This window comes from Molothrus aeneus, chromosome 2, assembly GCF_037042795.1.
Source record: "Molothrus aeneus isolate 106 chromosome 2, BPBGC_Maene_1.0, whole genome shotgun sequence".
In the NCBI taxonomy this organism is placed as follows: domain Eukaryota; kingdom Metazoa; phylum Chordata; class Aves; order Passeriformes; family Icteridae; genus Molothrus; species Molothrus aeneus.
Genome location: NC_089647.1, coordinates 54,835,959 through 54,856,671, shown reverse-complemented (window position 1 = coordinate 54,856,671; position 20,713 = coordinate 54,835,959). Strand labels below are relative to the sequence as shown.

Sequence of the window (20,713 nt, the reverse complement as noted above, 5' to 3'; positions counted from 1 at the left end):
TAGTTGGTACTTTGGCAATTTTGTGGGATATCCACAAAATATGAATGAAGCTAGTGAGTCTGTTGAGTATATGCTCTTTGTACTGAAAGTTTAAGGACTAACAGGCATCTTCAGGCAAGTGATTCTGCTGTTTGGTCTGTATGAGGCCTTATTTTCTAACAAAGGTTCTATGGCCCTTCAGTTAAGGAAGAGAAAGTTCATTCCAAATTGAGAAATTATGCTGCTCTTCATATGTCCTCATAAGACTTCAGTTTTTGCCTGGTTTGAGATTCATTTTGCTACTTAATTGCTTTTAAACCTCAAAACCTTGCTATTTAGAGTCCTTCTCTCTTAGTAAATGAATTATTAAAATGTTAAAAGCAGGGGGCAGAAATGTTTCTTGTGCTGTTCTGCTCAAATATTAATGCAGTTCTTTGCCCATTCTTGCTGCCTCTTGTTGCTTTGAAGACGACCAAGTAGTGGAAAAGGCTGAAGTGTGGAAATGTTGAGTAATGTTAGGGGAAGGCTTTTGGTTGAACTCCCACAGGGAATAAACTAGAGAGTACTTTTGGGCCATCTGCACATGTCATTTATGGAAATAAAGCCATAAAAAATTATCTGTTTAAAATCCTAGTAAGCGTTGAACTGGGTTACCCTATTTTGAACTTTTCTTTCTAGGTGGCTTTATAGGTCATTATTGAGAGATCAGTAAAACAGGCAGAATGGAAAGAGCAGTGCTTTACACAGATATGTATTTGTGAATATCATATTGCAATATTTCTGCCACTGTTTTGGAAACATCTGCCTGTTTCTTCTAAATGTCTTTGAAACACTGGAAGCTGAGTGTAGCTGATCTCTTTTGCAATTCAGCATGCTTTTATCTGTTGTAACCAAGGCAGTGTTACATGATATAAAAATATTATTGTGTATCTTTCTTTGCAGCAAATTGCACAGAGTTTGAAAGAGGAACAGAAGAAGCTGCCATCTGAAGCTTCATTTTCAGATGTCCGGCTAGAAGATCCCGAGTCCTGCAGCTTAGTTAAATCTGGTATGAAATACATCTCATATTGTCAAATTAATGCAAAAAGCTCATGGAATGTGAGCATTAACTTGAGCCATCTGTGAGAAACTTGCATATATCTTAAAATTTGTCTATTTTCCTAGACAAATTCATAAGCAATTTTTAGAGGTGAACTTTGTCTCCAAGTTTTATTTTCATATTTTAGATGACAAACAGCCTGATCTTGTTCTTTTAGTGGCATTTCTTTGTGCTTCTGTTATATGAAGCAGCTACTTTTGCAACCAACAGCATCTATTGTACTTTGTATAAACCTGAGCTTTTGTATTCTCCACTGAAAAGTGTCCCTGCCATCAAGATATGTGCTTGAGGATGCTTTTGTTTGTTAGCTGTGCTAAGATGGGAAAGGTGATTTGGTGTGTCAGGCATGTCTCTTAACTTATAGGTATTTAAAATAATTCAGACTTTACTCCTTGACATTTTAAACATGTGACCCATGTGTCTGTAAATTACAGCAAACTGGAATAAAATTTCATAAAATGTGGCTGTTCTGATCCCAGTCATTTGAGTGTTGAAATTTTTAAATTACTATCAAAAATCCATGAAGAATGTCTCCTTTTATTTTATTATTGTTCAGAGTGGTACAGTGTTGTTATTTACCCAGCAGCATCTTTCTCAGCTCTTTATCACTTGTTCCTTGTATTTCTTTTGATTACATGGTAGTTTCTTGCTTTTGGCTTGGAAAGTCTGCAGAGGTGTTTCTAGCTGGACTTCACAAATCTCATTGAGAATGGAGTTCATCGTACTTCATCCCAGGTGTATGGAATTTGCAAGTCCTTTAAATCTCACCTGCACTCAGGAGATGGAAGGATCCTATGTGGTATAATTTGAAGATATGTGTCTGAGATAATTAGGATTATTTGTCCTTCAGAGGTGCCTTTTTCCCATTTCACGACCTGCAGGAGTAGCTGAAGTGACTAATAAATAGCCTAGGAACCTCAAACTGATATCATAAGATTTTATAGGCTTTCTAATTACTGTGACAATAAATTTATAGTTACAAGAGGTAGAAAGATATTACTGGATTATTTCAGATGATTTCTTCACTGATGACATAAACACAAATGCATTTTCCGTCAGCAGGTAAAACTACAAAAATTTTAGTTTTTTTAAATGGTTGGTATTTGAAATCAGACTTCTGGTGCTATTGACTCAGCTGTTTCCCAGCTTATTTAAGGACAGAATGAAAACAGACCTCTGTCTGTCAGGTATTGTGAAAATCCATTTTGAGCATACTGTGTTATTATGATGGTTACCCAGGAGGAGCACTTTTTTATGTTTACAGCAATCTCATGACAAAATTGGTTTTGCTGTTATTTTTACAGTTTATAAATTATGTTTAAACCCTATATTTTTTGCAACTGTTCAATCCATGTAGGATTATCTCCAGCAGAAAGGAAAGAGTGTATAAATAGAATGTTTTTTTCCTTTCTTTTTTCTTAAGCATTTCCTCTAATTCCGTGATCTCTAACCATTTATTTTTATTCTTTTCTCCTGTGCTATTTTTTTTTCAGTAACTGGTCATTTCAGCTGTTCAGCAGAGTGGGAAGTGTGTGTCATTGGAGACATGCCTGTAACACTAACTCATTTAAAAAGGTCGAGCTGGGCCACCCCTGAAAGCAAATTCATGTCTTTCATAGGCTTCTGCTCGATTCACATCAGAAATCTAGTACTGACCTGCTCAGAAGGAAAAAAAAAATTAACCTGTTTGGGTAAAATAAAATGTCATATTTCTGTGTAGAGAGTATAACATGGAATTTTATATTACAGTTGATATTACAGTCTCCTTTGGTTGGAAGGACAGATGGGCAAGCTTTACATGTGTGTATTTTGCTTTTAAACAGGTTCAGCTGAATCCCTTAATCCCAGGCATCAGAGCACGATTTCACCTGCAGATCTGCATGGAATGTGGTATCCTACTGTCAGAAGGACTCTAGTGTGTCTCTCCAAACTGTACAGATGTATAGATGTATGCAAAAATTTCTTGATCTAATTTTTAAGATGAAGTTATAAAGCGTGTAGAGCATCATGTCTAAATATTTTAATACAAACTAGGAATGGACAATTACTGGCCTCTAACCTCTTGGTCTTTGTGCTGCTATCTTTATGTAAAACAAGTGAACTGACAAATTTAGGTCATCATTTCCAAGACAATTTTATATTTGTAGAATTAGAAAAATGGCACTGATTTGTACATCTATTGCTTTTGCTGTTACAGAAATAATTCAGTGTCTGATGTTCAAGATACTGATCTTACCAAAGCTGAGGAGTGAATAGGACAAGAAAAAAATAGAAAGTTCTGGGTCAATTACAGGGAATGATTTTATTGCTGAAATTACTGGGTTGAATGTGTTTGTGTGATGTATCTGGTCTTAAAAATGGTGACTGTGCTGCTTCTACACTTTGAAAATGTTCTGAATTTTTTTTTGCGGCACATCTCTTCATGTTCCAAAACGTAGGGACACATTTCCAAAGTTTAAGACAGTGGAAATCTTCATGTCTATCAGAAACAAAAGCAATGTTTACTTAACACATATTTTAAGACTTTCCCATTAGAATCTGTTTTGTGTTGCTCACTTAACAGCATATAAGGCTGATAAATCTCTGAGAAAACTAATGCAGCAAGTGTTTCTGCTTTTCTGCATGTGTTGTATCTTTATTAGACACATTTAATGGATTTCAAAATATCTTTGGTGTGCGTTACACGAAACTGCTATTACTAAAAAAGAAGCCGGGAAATACTAATGCTTTATTGCTTGAAATATCAATCCCACTAAAACAGATGGATATTTGCCCTTTTTTTCAGCTAGACCTTTGTAGATGAGGTGATTTCTGTGTTGTTTGCAAGGCTTGCTTACAGTGTATCTGCACAGAGGTTAATTTAGTTTTCCCCTGAGACACTGTAGCAGAACTGGTACCCTTTGCCTGCACCCTGTAGATAGGGAGCAAATGAATGAAGTGGTGCTGGCAGGTCTGAGGCAGTCAGGGCTCTGTTGCCGCGCTGGTGGGAGTGAGCCGTGTTCCTATGGCTGGCTCAGCCGTAGGATCATATTGCTGCCACTTAAGGACCTGCTCCGTGTCCCCTGGGCCGTGGCAGCTGTCATGTTTGTTTACTAAGCTGTCACAAATGTGAGGTAATTTGAGTCTGCCTGAGGTTAAGCTCACTGGAATGATCTCGTGTCTATTGCAGGTGTAGCTTGCACGCACAGATAGTTGCCCTGACACACAGAGAGTGTCTGGTCAGGTTACCCAGCACACACCATTCATGCTGTTGGCTCTGAATGTGTGAGGTGTCGCTGACCATGTTGCTACCCAGGTGCCAATTCCGAGCTGCAGGGTGAGCAGGGCAGGCTTGTGTGGGTACCTGCATCCAGCCTGAGTTGTTGTAGCAAGCTTTTGTATGTGAATGCTCCATCCTGTGTCCCTGCACGCAGCCAACATGTTTGTAGCTAGTTGATCTGGAGTTCAATAAGCTGGTAAACACATCGTTCACAAAGTGCAACTCTTAAAATTCTGCCTAAGCTTTGCTAACACCTCTTTTGTTGGTCTTTTTTTTCGTTTCCTTTTCCCTGCAGAGGGCAGTGTTTCAGGGATTATCACAAGAGGCCTTATCTGCCTGCATCCAGTCGCTGCTGGGAGCTGCTGATTCCATCAGCAAAAACAAGGTCAGAATCTGTGCTTTGGGTATGATTTCCACAGCCCTCAGCCCCTTGTATATCTAAAGTCATGAAGCAGTGGTTCAGAATTCTGTTAAAATCTTAGTCAAAGCATGTTGTTCTGCCCCCAGAGACTTGACAGATTTGCCAGTTCTTAGTTACAGTTAATGTATTGCAGGGCAAAGATAATGATTCACATGGTAGCCTATCTGAAAAGGTGGCATACAGATCGTAGCAATTGTGTTTATAGGCTGCTCTAACTCATGGGAATTCAGTGAAGTGATGCCTAAAGGGAAATTTTTGCTAGAGGACTTTGTATTTATTTTCACTGCCCTTTACTCTTTTCTCTTTTTCTCTGCCTCCATTGTTCGAATTTTAAAAAAATCTTTCTGACTTATGTTCACTGGGAAGAAGTTTTAAGTATTCTCTGCTCAGAATTGTATTATCAAAAGGTTTGATCTGGTGTGTTGCTCAGAATTCAATGCAGATTCGTCAGGTCATTTACACTTTAACTGTGTTTAAGTAGTTGGAATAAACTTTTGTTTCCTGTCACAGTTCCTTTTTATCCTGTAGTAATTTGCTAATTCCTAACAGCCAGGAAGTAAATTAGAAAAGTCTTAGTAGGCTAAAATTGTTGGATTTTTATAAGCAGTAAATATTTAGTAATGAAAAAGGTTTTAGTTCTGATTGGAAATGATCTGTTTTAAAGTGTTTCTTTTGAGTGTCCTTTAAAAAAATGTGTTAAACATAGCATCTTTAAAAAGAAATGCAAGCTACACTTCTCTTTAGCTTGAGCAGATAACTATTTCCTGTGTAACTGATTCAGAATTCTACAGTTAAATACCACTTCCAGCACTATGTACCTGGCCAGCATTGATTTAAAAGTATGCAGAGAATGAAACTTGTTCTGCAATGAACCCTAAATAGGTTGGCCCAGAACTAGGATCTCTACCACTTTGTTTGTGATGCATGTTAATTTAATGTTATCTGGTAAAACGATGCATATAAGAATTAAAAAAAACAAAACCAAAAACAATCAACCCCAAACAACTCAAGATGCCCTTTCCACCACTCATTTTTAGTGAAATTTCTATTTGTTGAAACTGCAGGTTTAAATCTGATTTCATCTTTTCTGTTTTTTTTAACATTATATCAAGGAAAGTGCTCCTCCAGCTTGCAAAAGCAAATTTGAATTCTAGAGTCCTCCTCTTTTTACCTCAATGAGCCATGAACTTTAAAGATTAAAACCAGCACGTGTTATAAAGCATGTAGTTAAAATAACAAGCAGTGCAAAACGCATCATTTAGATGGAGTGAACTTGGCCTTCTTTTACTCTTTGTATCTTTGCTGTACTGTTTAGAAATTAACTAAGCTTTGTGTTTAATGACATGAGAAAAATGCGTTGTAAGACCTTTGCAGAACGGCACAGTTAATCAAGATTATTACAGGAACGTTGACTTTTTTTAGTCATTGTAATGATGAAAACAAATTTAGAACATCATGTTTTTCAACTATAAATTATATGAATTACACGAAATAATTCCTCTCTCTGAAGAAGAATAAATTCGTATCTTTCAAATAGTGGATACCTTTACTTAATGAGGACATTTAGCAATATGGCTGTGTAATCTAATTCTTCTAAGAAATGGGAATAAAATATCCCATTAAAGTAGAAGTAATGCTTCTGTAGTGCAGTGTATTAGGAATAGTACAGAAATGGGATTTGTTGATCCCAGAGTGTAGTTAATCACACTACAGACTAATGGAAAAAGCTTGTTAAATAATAAAAGTGGAAACGTTGAAACTTTGCTCCTCATTTAATTGTTTGGGGTTTTTTTACATGTAATGCATGTTCTTTCTCTTGTGCTGTAGACCCAGGTCGATGGACAGCTTTTCTTAATAAAACACCTTCTGATTCTTCGTGAACAAATTGCTCCTTTCCACACTGATTTCACCATTAAGGAAATTTCCCTGGACCTTAAGAAAACTAGAGGTACTAAACAGCTGCTGGCTACAGAATGGGATGGGATTGTCCTCCCTTTGTGCCAGCAAAAGTTTTGGGTTTATTTTATGTTCACTTGCAATGACCTGTATGCTTTTTCTAATCTCTTGCTTTGTTCCTAGCTTTTCTGAAAAAAAACCAAAACCATTCTCCTACTCAGGGCAATTCAAAATATATCTAATAAACTCTTTATTTTTGTATGAAATGTGTTTGCCTGCTTTCACTGCTGACCTAACTAATTTATCCAGTCTTTTTTAAGAACAGCTAAATAATCTACATTTCTATTGCACAGAATTGTCTTTCCTCTTTTCTAGCCTGTTAAAGGAATATCTTTCCTTACTGCTGCTTAGCAGGGGAATTTAACAATATGTAGACAACTTAGCTAGAGCAAATTAAGATTTCCTGGACCTTTCTGTGAGGTTTTTATTTTGAGAAGGATTTCTTATTTTGCAAGTTCAATGAACAGTATCAGTATTATGGTATTATGTAGCAAGCATGTCTCTTGCAGGAAAATAGAAGTAGTGGCCATGGTCATGGTTTTTGAAATTGTACTATTGTTCCCTTATAAAAATCAGGAAAAAAGCTCTTAACACAAAATTTAACTGTCATGCACTTTCCAAGTTGTAGGGATAATGGGAAAAATTATTGGAAGCATGTCAAGTTTCTCTCCTTCCATTCCAGAAGAGAAAGCTGAAGAAATTTCTTCTCTTTCCTGCTAATATACTGCAGTCTTAACTCTGAAGCAAGCATTTCTTACACTAACCATTTCACTTGTTGCATTTGAACATCAATGAAACCTCCTACCTGTTGAGTGGTTTCTAGTTGACTGGAGGTTAAAGGGCAAATACATCCTTTTGGTGTCTTGTCCTGGCTGACACACAAGTTTGTTCTCCATATTCATTTAATGGAATAAATTTTTGTGCCAGCCAGTGCTTTGCAGGTGGTAGTGGTAAGTAATGGAAAACACTTTCTTTATATTGTGTGGTGGTGGCAGTGGTGTTAAAAAGATGGATGTTGTGCTTAATTCTTACTGTGGTGTAGCATAGGCCAGTAGGCCTCTTATATTTGGGATGAGTTGTTGAGGAAAAATAATATGGCTAATAGTTTTACTGTGTTCTAGCCAAACTTCCTGCACACAGGTTTAAGATTTAGTTTGGTTTTTACAGATGGAGCAATACTGCTTACTGTAAAAGTCATGCTTTTGCCCAATTTCTTTAAAGTAGTATAATGTTAAGGTTCATGTAACTGAAATATTCGGTGGGAAAAAGAACTAGCTCATAGTCTTCTAATCAAGAATTTAGGAAATCTTTGGAATTTCTCAAATGGCTGGTAAAAAATTCAGAGAACAAAAATAATCTTGCTCTGTGTTCACCATTCACTGCATAGGAGTGCAGATTCTTAGTTCAGTGCAAAATCTACAAATCTATGTATTTGGTATTCTCTCTTTATTTAATGTCTCAGAAAACACTTATTTTACTCTTATGTCTTTTTTCCCTCTGTTTTATACAGAGTGCAGAATTCCTTTTGAAGTGAAAAAAAAGGCAAATGTGTATGATGATAAATGGCTGACAGTAGGGTAAAAAGCTATACTGTAACTAATAATTTTCTTTTTCCCAATTTGACTAGATTTCAGTGTGACAGCATCCTGTTGAGACTATAGGTGTAATTTCAGTATTTTGTGTTAATTTACAGACATTGTTGCTTTTCCTTCTTGAGACTTGTGTAGAGAACATAAACATGAATGTTTATCAACCTTGATGCTTTATTGTTTTGTCCTAACTAAAACATCTAAGCACAGAAGAAAAAAGTGTGCATTAAAAGTTATTTCATGCAATTGTAGTTGGTTTTCCCAGGCAATGTGTGCAAAATTCTGCATATTATTTGCAAATGCTTAAATAGCTTATATTAAGGTCTTCCACTTGTAGATAAAAGCAGCAAGAAGAGGAGAGCTCACGCAATTGTCATGGTTATAGCACTGCAGTTAATATCAGAAAGTTGTTAGTTTCTTGTAATGTATTTATCTGTTTAGACTGTGCAACTGTTAGGTACAGGTGTACCATAGGTGCCACTGAAAAGTAGTGAATTAAGCTTTGTGTGCTTCTGTGCATGTGCACTTGTGCATCCACTCTGAGCAGTGCTAGAGTCATTTATGTTGCAGTCATAATCATTCATGCTGGGCCATTTTTATGCATAAATGAGTGATTATAGTTTGTAGTTCCTGGAGCTGAGTGGCATTGACTTTGAGTGTGAGTGACTTTCTGATTCACAGATGCAGCATTTAAAATCCTGAATCCTAAGGCAGTTTCAAGATTTTTCAGACTGAACAGCAACAATGCCTTGATACAGTTCTTACTGGAGGTAATGTGGAGTCTTATTGCATTAAGAAAAGTTGGGTCATTTAAGTGTGTGGTGATCTCTGGCAATTAAAAAGAAGAGAATTGTTGTTCTCTGTTCAAGGGTACTCCAGAAATCAGAGAACATTATATCGACTCCAAGAAAGATGTAGATCGTCATTTGAAATCAGCTTGTGAGCAGTTTATTCAGCAGCAAACCAAACAGTTTATAGACCAGCTGGAGGAGTTCATGACAAAGGTACAAATGTGTTGTATGTTTGTTAACCTAACTGAAGTACTAGGAGGATAAGGGAATTGGTATTTAAATTGGGTATATGACAATCTGCTAGTGCTGTGTGATTAGCTGAAGATAATGTGCTTTCCTTTAAGTTCCAACAGCAATTTTCCAGGCATTTTTGAGATTAATGGGGTTAAAGGAACATGTCATAGCTTGTTTTTACAAGCAACTCTTGTGTTCCTTGATCAAGAAGCTTCAATTTTTCCTTGAATTGTAACAAGGGTGTGAAGGTTGGCAGAAGCTTTTCTTTCTGTAGGAACTACTTTGATTGCATTTGTAAGCCTTGAAAAACAATCTTGGGTCATGTGTGTTCTTGAGGGAGTTCTTAGAGTATTGGATGTCTTGTTACAATGCATTTCTTTCTAGAACTTGCTCTAGAGGCCAGGATTTCTAGTGAGAAAACCTCTCAAGAGGATCTATTCTGAACCTTAGGTCCTGAAAATAAGTGACATGCCCTTATAGAAACTTGGGCCACAGCATTGCATGGACTGCAGATATCCCAGCTGCTGATTTTTAAAGAATTTAGAAGATTACAGTAATAAATTTACTCATGCCTATCATGCTGCGGTAGGGGTCAGTGGCATGCCTATAATATAGATGGGTAACTGGTGAGATTGATAGTTTGTCTGAGTGATCTCAGTGATTCATTGGGAATCTGGGGAATTTGACTAAGCTGCTTAAGGATAAGTCTCTTTTGAGGTTTTGTATCTTAGGTGCCTAAACATCTTTGTAAATTTAATCCCATTTTGAATTTTACTTTTAAGAATTGATCACGGTTGTAATTTTGAATTGCATTTCTGTCAAGCTGCTTCCCCTGTGTGTTGTTAAGTCAGGCCATAGAAGAGACAGATCAGTGGAGATTCTGTACACTGTGGTATCTCAGAGAGTTGTAATTTTTAGTTGGCTATTTTGTTGTGAACTCAACTGAAAGAAACATCATTTTGTTGATTTTACTCCTTTTAGGCAGCTGCTTTAAAAACAATGGCCACTCAAGGAGGTCCCAATTACAGCCTTTCACAGCAACCTTGGGCACAACCAGGTATTTACTTTGGTTTATATTCATGTTACTATTAGGAATCTGAAGAAGTGGCCAGAATAACTTGGACTGAGAGACTGTGATTGATTTTGAAAAATTCTACATATAAGAACTGTCTACTTTTTTCTTGCAAATCCTGGCTTCATTTGAGCCTGTGTGCTATTTGAAATGTCTTAAGCCAGCTCTAAAAACCTGACAAACTTCAGAATATGTGTTTAATTGGTGCAGTAGATGAATGCCTTGGGCATTTCTCAAGCTGTGATTGTTCTTGCATGTAAACAGCATTTCTGCAACTGCATACAGAATGTGCTTAAGGAATTAATTAACTGTGTTATGATAAAGCTTTTACTTGTGTAGGAAAGAATGAATCCTCACTGAAGCCCTTATTTTCTGTACATTTGGTATTTACTTTGTTTTGAGTTTTCCTGTCACCATGCAAAAATGGCATCTGGGTTTGTTTCCATCTTTTTTAAAAATTCAAATGTGAACACTTCATAGGAACATTTGGAGCAGCTTTAGATGCTCCTTGGTTGTTTTGCTCTTCACTTTACAAAGTTGTGCTTCTGGATGAGCTCTGATTATTCCAAATCATACACTGGAACCTTCTGTTGCATCATATTCTTAAGATGCAAAGCCAGCCATGTTCATACATAATTCAGTGCTGCTCCACGGGTCAGACACTCTCAAGGGCTAACTTGAGGTTCTGCTTAATGTCTCCCTCTTCTTCAGGAGTTTTTTTAATGTTTGTTTGGAGATAATTATGTGTGTAGAAGCAAATCAAAGCAGAGTTTCTGCTGTTTCCTGGAGTCATTTGTCTGGGAAGTGGGACTAGGCAGAAAATTTAGATGTGGCAGAAGTTGAGGAGGGTAAAAACCCACACAGGATTTTAATTTCAGTCCTTTAAAACTACAAAATGTATTTTTTTTCCCCTGGCCTTTAGGCAATGATCTTGTAAAATCATTAAAATTCCTAGCAATAAAGAAAGAAGGTCTTGTCTGACAGAGGATTCCTGTCTGGTTAATTCAAAATCCAGATTTCTGTGCAGCCTTTCCTCTCACAGACATGGCCTATAACCAGTAAGGAGGATTTGTGATTCTGTTCTCTTTGCTAGCATGTTTCCCAGCAGTTGCTTTTCCAGTTAGGTTTTCTGGGAGGGAGCCTATGTAGAACTTAGTTGCTATTGGAGGGCTGTGATTTCAGAAGCCTCAGGAGGATGTGGTATCTTTCAGAAATGGGATGGGTGCATTTTCTGCAGGGAAAGGAAGCAGTGTCTGGCAGGCTGTGGTCCTGTGATGGGTTTGACACTGCACAGCCCAGCGCCCCCTCTCTCCCTTCCACTCAAACCTCTGGTAATGATCCGCCCCAGGAGAGTGGAGGTGATTTTCTGGAGTGTAGGTTTCAACAAGCAGAACTCCATTTTAGCCTGTTAAACTTATTTTCTTTTACTTTCAGCAAAGATCAACGATCTGGTCTCTTCCACTTACAAGACAATAAAAACAAAGTTGCCATCAACTTTACGAAGCATGTCCTTATACTTGTCCAATAAAGATACAGAATTAATTCTGTTTAAGCCAGTCAGGGTGAGTATTGCTGCCATGTTTTCCTGTAGACATTTCATGATGATATCTTCAGCTTAAAAAAGCCAAATCCAAACAGCTCTATTGCTCTTGCTTGTACTGTGCAACACATGGATACTACCGGGAAGTAACTGCTGCTCTTTATTGTGTACATCTTCCACCTGTCACCAAATGAGCTGCCATAAGGAAAATTAACTCTGTCCCACACCAACCAGTTGATTTTGGTTAGTTATGCATGGGCAAGAGCACCAGAGGCAGGGAGGGTGATACAGATTGAGTGGAAAACCTGCTGTAAAGAACCAGGGGAGCCAAGCTTGAGTATTAAGCTTCCAGGTTAAGTCTTTAGGACTCAGTGTTTCACTTTAGCACATCTAACTGAAGTTTTTATCTCATGACTAATGTGGATTCCTGTAGCTGTTTTGGGGCTTCTTTTAGAAAAAAGTTCTTGGGGCTTGACTGCTTCTCCCTACCTGGTCACTTCAGTAGCTATTCCATGTACATTGTGTTTGTTCTGGTTTAAGATGGGTGTTATGTTTTTTAATATTGATTTTTTTCTTATTTCCTTTAAAAGAATAACATTCAGCAAATGTTCCAGAAACTCCATGCTCTGTTAAAGGAAGAATTTAGTAATGAAGACCTCCAGATCATAGCTTGTCCTTCAATGGAACAGGTATATATTGAAGGTCCCTATTTTATCATTTGCTCTTTCATGTGACTGGCTTTTATAAACATCGATTTTTTTCATTTTTTGTATTTCCAGTGTTCAGCATCATTATTTATTTCTTATCCCCCTTAATCCTGGATGATTAAACTTCGGGCTTTATCTGATCTTAAGACTCCCAGCTAGGAGAAGACTTTGGTTGGGTTTTTTAATGAATGTCTAATAGATTTTCTTAAACCAAGGTGGTGATTGATGTTGCTGGGAATTGAGTTGTACAGCATTGTAGAAGAGTCTTGCCATTTCCTGGCATTGTCTTCTTGGAAAGGTATCAAAGCCAGTGAATATGCCTTAAAAAAACTGCATTTGAAGGCAGTCTTTCCTTTGACAAATACAAAAAGCAGCAGCTTTTACATTTAGGAAGCATGACAATGAATTACTGGAGTGCATTTAAAGTGAATTGTAGTGAGAAAATGTGCAGGTGTTTATGAAAGTGTAACCCTGCATGGTCTGTAGGCTCAGAGATAATTTGGGTTTAGAATTCCCTCTATTAGGATTCTCTGTCAGAAACCAAGTAGGCTTTTAAAAATGTCACTTTGACCGTAGTAGTCTAGGGAATGTAGGTAGAATCTTGATTATCACAGGATGATTTAAACAGCTAATCTGATTATGGATTAGAGGGTGTTGCCTGCAGTGTGTGTGGCCACAGGCATGTGTGATAACTGTCCTGGAGTGGGAGTGATGCACCATAAGGAGGTGAGGTTATCCTAGAGGAGATGGCTTCCTCTAATTGTTTATCTGATGAACCTTAGGATCACTTATCCTACAAACTGAAGTGTGTGGGAAACCATATTGTAATCTATGGGAAACAAGTACTGTGAAGGATCCCAAGTGTGTTTCAGATATTTGAGGTGAATGGTAACATTTTTTGCCAGTGTGCCTTTTTTTTGGAAATCTTGACAACACATGAAGTTACCTGAGGAAGTTTATCACAGTAGTTTGTCACTGCTGAAATGAGTGGTCAGCATGGTCATCAGTTGCATTGTAAAAAGCCTATGAGTAGGCATTTGACAGGAAGTTTTGGCTGTTGTTTTGTAACTGTCTTCTGATTAATGTACTTCCTAGGAATCCTGTTTAAAGGTTAAAATATGACATATTAGTTCTAAAACTTGGCTTCTCTAACGTAGGCTTTCATTTTGTCTTTCAGGTGAACTTACTCTTGTCGATGTCCAAGTAGCCCAACAGTGAGGCTGCTTTGAATAAGCTTCAGCCAAATGCCAGGGAGTGAAGGGAATGCAGAGACATTTGCTTGAAGTCAATGAAGGATCCCTGTGCAGTCCAGTCTGCATCAAAACTATCCAGGCTGCTTAACCCTGTTTTAGGGAAAAAACCCAAAATGAACAGGTTTGTTGATTTGGTAGAGGTCTTCCTGTTCATTGGCTTGAGCAATGGGCAGAAGAAAATGAAACAAAAACTCCTTTGCTGATCACTCTTATGGAAGCTCAATTACTGCCTTTTCTAGATATTTTCAAAATTGAAAACTTTTTTTTGTTTGTTTTTTTAATGTAAAAACCATTCTTGCTTTCCCTTAATGAGTTGATATATGCAATGGAAAGTCACACTTTCAAAGAGATGCTGGAAATACAGTGCAGGGAATCAAATGAGAGCAGCAATAGATATTTGTGAGACTTGGGAGATGACAATATTGGTATGACAATTTGACTTAAGCAGGCATGCTCTGAGTTTTTCTTTAACTTCTCTGAAAATCCTGGTAATCCACCACATGCTTGAAAGTAATTCAGAGGTTCTTGCGTGGGAAAACTTAATTTCCCACCTGTGAAGTGTTTCTTGAAACACTGGATGGGCTGCGTTTCTTACACTCTTGTGACTGGGAGCTCTGAGGCCTGACCTGAAGTGTCATACTCTAGCCTTTCTCCATGTGAAGGGTCTCAGATCCTTGGGATTTGGAATGGAAAGCTGTGCAACATAATTTCTGCTGTGTCTGAGTGAACTACATGTTTTCAGATGCTTTACAGCACTGCTTAGCACTGAGGGTTTCAGCTAATTTTAGGGTAGAGTTGGTTTTTTTGCCTTTCTCAAGATCAGATGGTGGTGTCACATTGTTTAAAGTGGGAACAGGGTCTGGAGCTTGCACGGCCTTTGTGCTGTGGAGAAAGTGCTAATCAGGGGGTGTGGGGATGCCTGAAAAGGATATGCAAGGCTGTCAAATCTGCATTGTAAAGAGAGGATAAGTACTTGGTAACTGGTAAAAGTGCACAGTGTTGAGTGAGCATTAATTGGACATTAGTGTGGAAAGCTGGATGCTAAATGCCTGGACCTTAATGGAATGAACACTTCAGGGTCTCTCAGTGTGTAAATCTTCATGGTGCAACACTGTAAAATGAAAATATAGTGGGTTATGTGACAGATCTTTAACTTATTTATAAAGCCTATTCTGTACTTTGGAATATGAAGACATTTCCTTGCACATCGGTGATACTTTGATTTAATAATTTTCCTGATATAAATAACAAGACTGGAGTATAAGATGGTAGGACTGAAAGCTACCACAAGAAATGTTACAGCAGTGGTGCTGAAATACATAAATGGTACTAATAGGACCTTACATGACTCCTTAAAAAGTAAGTAAAGGAACTAACAAGGAGAAAAACTTGCCCTCTTCCTTTACTCATGTAGAAATACAGTCTGTAAAATAATGTCCAGTGCATTGTAATATATGTATATTTGTTTTTTATAAGGTTTTTCAGAAGGACTGCATGGTCACTGTACAGAGTTATGACTAACTTAATGCAGACATTGTACAGAAGAGTTGTGAAGGGTAAACCATGACAGTAGTCACTCTTGTGCTTGGGATCTTTTTCTCTCTTAGAATACCCAGACAGCTCTAGGACAGCTGGTGGAAGGATTAGAAGAGCAGTCAGTTTATACAGCCTGTTTGCTAAATGAACATTTGTTTAAACATGTACAGTTTCAGATATTTACGTTTACAAATAGTGTAAATAGTTTCAAAAGATTAATTTAAGATGCTTTATATTATCTGACTAGAAACTTGCTGTTTTTAATTTTTTTAAATAAAAATGTTGCCTCCTATTTTGGTCCAAGAGTAAAGCTTTATTCTGTATCCTGAGGCTTGTCTGTCAAGATAACTGCAATACAGAGACAATAAACATCCTAATAAGCACTGGTTGTGCATTGCTGAGAAGTGTTCTTTTTTTAGCAGTAAGAGAATTGAGTTTATTTGACACAGATATACCTGAGTGCTGAATGTACAGCTAATTGTTAAATATATGCCTCTTTATGGTTATAATAAAGGTAAATTTGTATTTTCTTTACTGACAAGCGGGCTTGTGTGACTAAATGGTCTCTTTCCTTGCAGTTTTGTTAGGAGAACGAAACCACAACTGTGAGCCACAACCTTCTAATACAAGAACATATTTTAGCTAAGTTGGCTTTTACTAAGAGAGCTTGGGAGCTGGTGGCAGAAAACACAAGTGTTACTGTATTTGATGACTGTTCTTGCCTGGTTACTCACAGACTCATGTACCCAGGGTTTCTCATTACCCTGTGGTGCTCTTCTGGCCCTTGGTGGTGTGAAACACATCATGCAGAAGCTTGTGGTTTGTCCCCTGTAATGTCAGCATGAAGCTTCCCTTCACCCTCTGGCTTTCACAATGTCATTTGAATGGAACTGTGCAAGTAAAAGCTCTCCTTCCCTGTGGAATTTGGCTTCTGTCTGAGAGGTATGGGGCAGTGATGTGTGACTAGAACTTCCTGGTCACTTGGAAGCTCCTCTAGGGTCTGGCCCTTTGGATTACATCCAAATGAGATGAATGCCTGGGCAGCTTTTGGACAACAGTGATGCCTGCAGCAAAATCTTACACTGTGCCATGTGTTTTCCAAGCAAAACCTAGTAGTTCTTTTCTCAAACTGCATATTTGGTATTGACAAAGTGATGTAGGTGTGAAAAGGGGAAAAAGTCTGTGCTGCCGAAGCAAATCCTGGTGACTGCAGGTAGACCCAGCTCTGTCCACAAATGCTGTTTTCTCCCACTCATGTGCATTTTCATCCCCATTGAGCCCTAAAACCAAGCCAGTATGTGGAGCAAGTCAGGTCTTTGGTATAAAGACCTCTAAATAGCAAAAGGAAAAAAGAATGAGCTGGTTCCTTTCAGTGGTGGCCAACCATGCCACTAAGCCATGGGCATTGCCATCCCCTGGAGCCTGGAAACCCAAGAGACACCTTGCGTTCCCTCTCTTGGATTGCCCCTGTGCCCAGGCTGCTCTCTGCCATCCCCTCTGCACCAGCCCAGGTGTGTCTGGCTGGGAGCCAGAGCAAGCTCATCAGGCACACTAGGCACAGCCAGTTCCCAAATTTCCAGTTCCTCAGCTGCAGTGTGAAAGCCATGTGCTTCAAGGCACTGTGCATTTGGTATGTAACCCTGCTGGTCACGCTGGGATCCACCACGTGCTGTCAGCTGAAGCAAACCTACTTTCAAGGACTTGGTGCACAGATGGGCATTGTGAGCTTGAAGAAAGGAGCTTTCTTTCCATTGCAAAGTGACTGTCACCACCCTGATAAGGGAAGAGTTGGTCTGAAACGCTGATGTGACCGCTTGCTGTGAGCACTAATTTCTTGCGTTTCACTATTTCATGCAGGTAGGAGATAAAAAAATGCAAGGAGTGATATCACTGAGAAAGAGATTGCCAAAAGTATTGCAACACTGATTATTGCAGAGCAGGCTCATGAGCTGAATGTTTTTAGACTGAAGGAGGAGCTCCTCTTTGCTTTCTAGCCACTTGAATGGGTGACTTTCTCTGGATCTTTCAGCTGCAAAGAGAGCCCGTGCAGTGTGAAGGATGTTAATGCTAAACTCTCTGAGGGGGGGCTGAGTGGGAGAGCATCCTGCATCTCTTGTAACCCAGCCTTTCACCATGCAACCTGCCATGGGTGCCCTTTCCCTTCATGCTTGTGGAGCACACTAACCCTAGAGCTTCCCCTGGGGGCTGATCCTCTTCCAGCACAAGGAGACTGAGGAGCAAAGAACTGAACTCACGACTTGAACCAGCTCAGCTGGGACTGGGCTGCCCAGGAGCAGTGGGACAAGGAAGATGACTTCCTTATCTAACAGAGCAGATGGTCCTGAGAAGAAGTCTGAATTTTGGGACTCAAAGAGCAATGGCCAGAGCTTAATGGTTCTGCACACCTGGAGCCTTGGCTCCCTGCCACCCTCCTGAGCCGCCACTGCAGAGGTTGTTTCCATTAGCGATGTGTGTGTGACCACTTACAGAGCATTGCTGTTTGGTCTGTGCCTGCACCAGAGAAGACAACTTGAATCCTTCCCCCCGAGGCCTCAGCCCCCAACCAAGCATGGGCAAGACGTGATTTCAGTGCTGACCAGTTGTGTTTGCCTCTAGTAAGGGACAGGGTTACACACCAGTAGGCTGGCACAGTCACACTGGCACCGAGCAGGGCTCAACCCTGCCCAGAATAGCATTTCTACCTCTATGGGTCAGCAGTGGGAAACCTGAGTGGGTGACAAAAAATACCAAAAGATTTTGGTGTTCTTCTCCCCCATATGCACTTGTTTCATGTTAAGTGGAATGCTGTTTAGATAAAATCAGAAGCATTATGCTTATATTGACATTTGATATTAATGCTTTGAAAAGAAACAGTGTTTCAAAATGGGTTTGTGAGTCTTGTTCTTACCCTTCAATGACAGCATCTCAACCCCTCTTAATGCTTTCCCAGGAGGGAATTTCATTAAGAGTCACACAGGCAGGAAATTTGGTTTTGAACAAAACAAGTGATTTGTCTGCGTGAAAATATGTGACCAGTGTCATGCAGCAGTCCCAGGTTTATCTCCACTGGGTGGTTTCCTTGCTGCTCTCCAAGGAGCTGGTAGGCAGGAGCCAGTCAGGCTGGGATAGCACAGCAAGTGCTCACCAGGAGCTGGGACCCCACATTGAAACAGAGAGGACTGTTGTGCTTGAGGGACAGTAAGTCAATTTGATCCTAAGTCTGGGATTTAATGGTGATGTAGCCTTTCTGTTCTGTGGTTTTGTGGCCTTTTTTGTTCCATGGTGATGCACTGGAAAGGAGGCCTGTGAGAGTGCTGGCTCAAGTCAGGTCAGATCAGTGCTTCTGGTGGCCCCTTCCCTCCCCAAGTAGCTCCCCAGGGTGGTCCTGGGGAGAAATACACAGCTGGGTGAATTTAGACCCAACAACTTCATGGTCCCAGGTACCATATTTTGTTTGCAATTGGACCAAACTTGCATATTTTTCAATTCAAGAGTTGCTTCTGGGACTTGATGCATCAAGTCAGGGGCTGCTTTTTGATAAGTTTTTGTCCTTTGGTAAATGCACAGTACAGAAATTGGATGGCCCTTTGGAGAACCATGAGTCCCTGAAGGGCAGAAAAGCCCCTTGGGTGGAGTATGGGCTGTGTGTAAGTCCCTGCCACATGAAAAAGGGGAGATTAACTCAAACACTTTGTGTTTGATTGGGCTGCCAGCACCCCAAAAAAGCTGGGACCCGTGTGATGGGGACATGTGTCAATCCAAGGAGAGTGATTTCACCATGGTTGCTGGTTCAACAGCAGGACATCTTCCCTTATCTCCCTTGGTTTTCAGCTGCTGTTTTCAGGGGCTTATCAGCCGGAAAGTACCACTGAGTTCCCTGCTCTGCAAGGGTTCCAACAGAGCCTGGTCGTGGTGTCTCCACTCCACTCTCCCTTTTGTCCCCCTTAAACTGTGCTGTGTTGTGTGGAAGGTGGGGGTAGGTTGACCCTGCTCCATCCAGGGAGTAGCAGCTGGATTTTCTGCAGCAACTTCCACACCATTATTTTTTTTACCCCAGTCATCTTTCCACAGTCCCTCTCTTCCTGTTGCATGTCTACAGCTGCAAGTCCCTAAAGAGTTCTTCCATGCATGTGTGGATGGTTGTGTGTGGGGCTGGGTTTGGGAAATGGCCCTGCCAAACTACAGAGGAGAGGGAAAGGCAGCAGGAGAGGGAAAACAGCCCATATTTACACATGCAAATACAAATTGATGCTGTCCATCTCATGACAGCCTGGGTAGACAACTCTGGGTGCTGGACCATGCCCCAGCTGTGGCACACAGGGAGCTTTTGTCCTTCACAGCATGTGTTGCATTGAGTTTTTCCTGCCCAAACATGAAGAAATTACTTCTCACCAGGCTGCAAGAGTGGCTTGGTCTCCCTCAGTGTTACCTTGTGTGGCAGCTCCGGGAAAACAACAGGAAGAAAAGAAAATCTAACTTTGCATCTGTGATACATAACAACACCACCCATGGGCAAGCCTGAGCCTGTCCATAAGCAGGACAAGATGTCAGTTTTCTCTTTTCCTCCCATCAAAACTATCACATTCTATTCACAAATATCAGAGTGGTCACTTAGCACTGCTCTTAATCTGCAGGTGCTGGGTGAGGCTGGGTGTGTTGCAGCAGCCAGCCCCAGCTTGGAGGTTGATGCCTTGAAAGGCTACCCAAAACAGAGGCAAGACAGTGTTAAAGGGATAAAGTAGGTATTTATTAAAAGGCCCTCAAAGGATACACCTTGGGCAGTGCAAGAGCCCAGCCGTGGCTCCACCCAAGATGGATGCTGGGTCCCGAGTTTTCACACTTTTATAACTTTTGGTCCATTTACATAATGGGGTTAATTGTCCAATTACAGCTTCAGGTTGTGAAGTCCCATCCTCCCAGACTGCTCTCCTCAGTTCACTGTTGTTTACACTTTTTGGGCCTGAAGCTGCAACAGTGTCCTGGTTCTCAGACTGGATAAGGATTGTTTTGTCTAAACTGTGAAGAGAACTTGCTAGCACTTTATATAAAGTTCACAGTTATGTACTAATGTAGTAGAGAATATGAAAAATATGAAAGCCAAAACTGAAGGCGTGAAGGTGAGGCAGCAGCCAGCACACGGCTGACGCCGATGGGAGGCGTGCAGTGCTGTGAGAGGCTGGTGGCAGGTCAGGGGTGGTTTGGTGCTGCTCAGGATCCCCTCGGTGTCAGGCTGTCCCACCTGGCTGCCCTGTGATGGATGGAACACCAAGGTGTCTG

General features: G+C 39.9%; 1 protein-coding gene across 2 annotated transcripts in view; it reads left to right on the top strand.

Moving 5' to 3' along the window:
* Nucleotides 1-15,977, top strand: part of COG3 (component of oligomeric golgi complex 3) — a 30,680-nt gene extending 14,703 nt beyond the window's left edge. For both annotated transcript variants that reach the window (XM_066545009.1, XM_066545010.1), the window contains 10 exons: nucleotides 922-1,027; nucleotides 2,902-3,026; nucleotides 4,633-4,722; nucleotides 6,586-6,706; nucleotides 8,985-9,073; nucleotides 9,173-9,307; nucleotides 10,310-10,385; nucleotides 11,835-11,962; nucleotides 12,531-12,629; nucleotides 13,825-15,977. In XM_066545009.1, the coding sequence (XP_066401106.1) occupies nucleotides 922-1,027; nucleotides 2,902-3,026; nucleotides 4,633-4,722; nucleotides 6,586-6,706; nucleotides 8,985-9,073; nucleotides 9,173-9,307; nucleotides 10,310-10,385; nucleotides 11,835-11,962; nucleotides 12,531-12,629; nucleotides 13,825-13,854 (999 nt within the window). In that variant the 3' untranslated portion in view covers nucleotides 13,855-15,977. The remainder of the gene's footprint in view (nucleotides 1-921; nucleotides 1,028-2,901; nucleotides 3,027-4,632; nucleotides 4,723-6,585; nucleotides 6,707-8,984; nucleotides 9,074-9,172; nucleotides 9,308-10,309; nucleotides 10,386-11,834; nucleotides 11,963-12,530; nucleotides 12,630-13,824) is intronic.
* The last annotated feature ends 4,736 nt before the right edge of the window (nucleotides 15,978-20,713 follow it).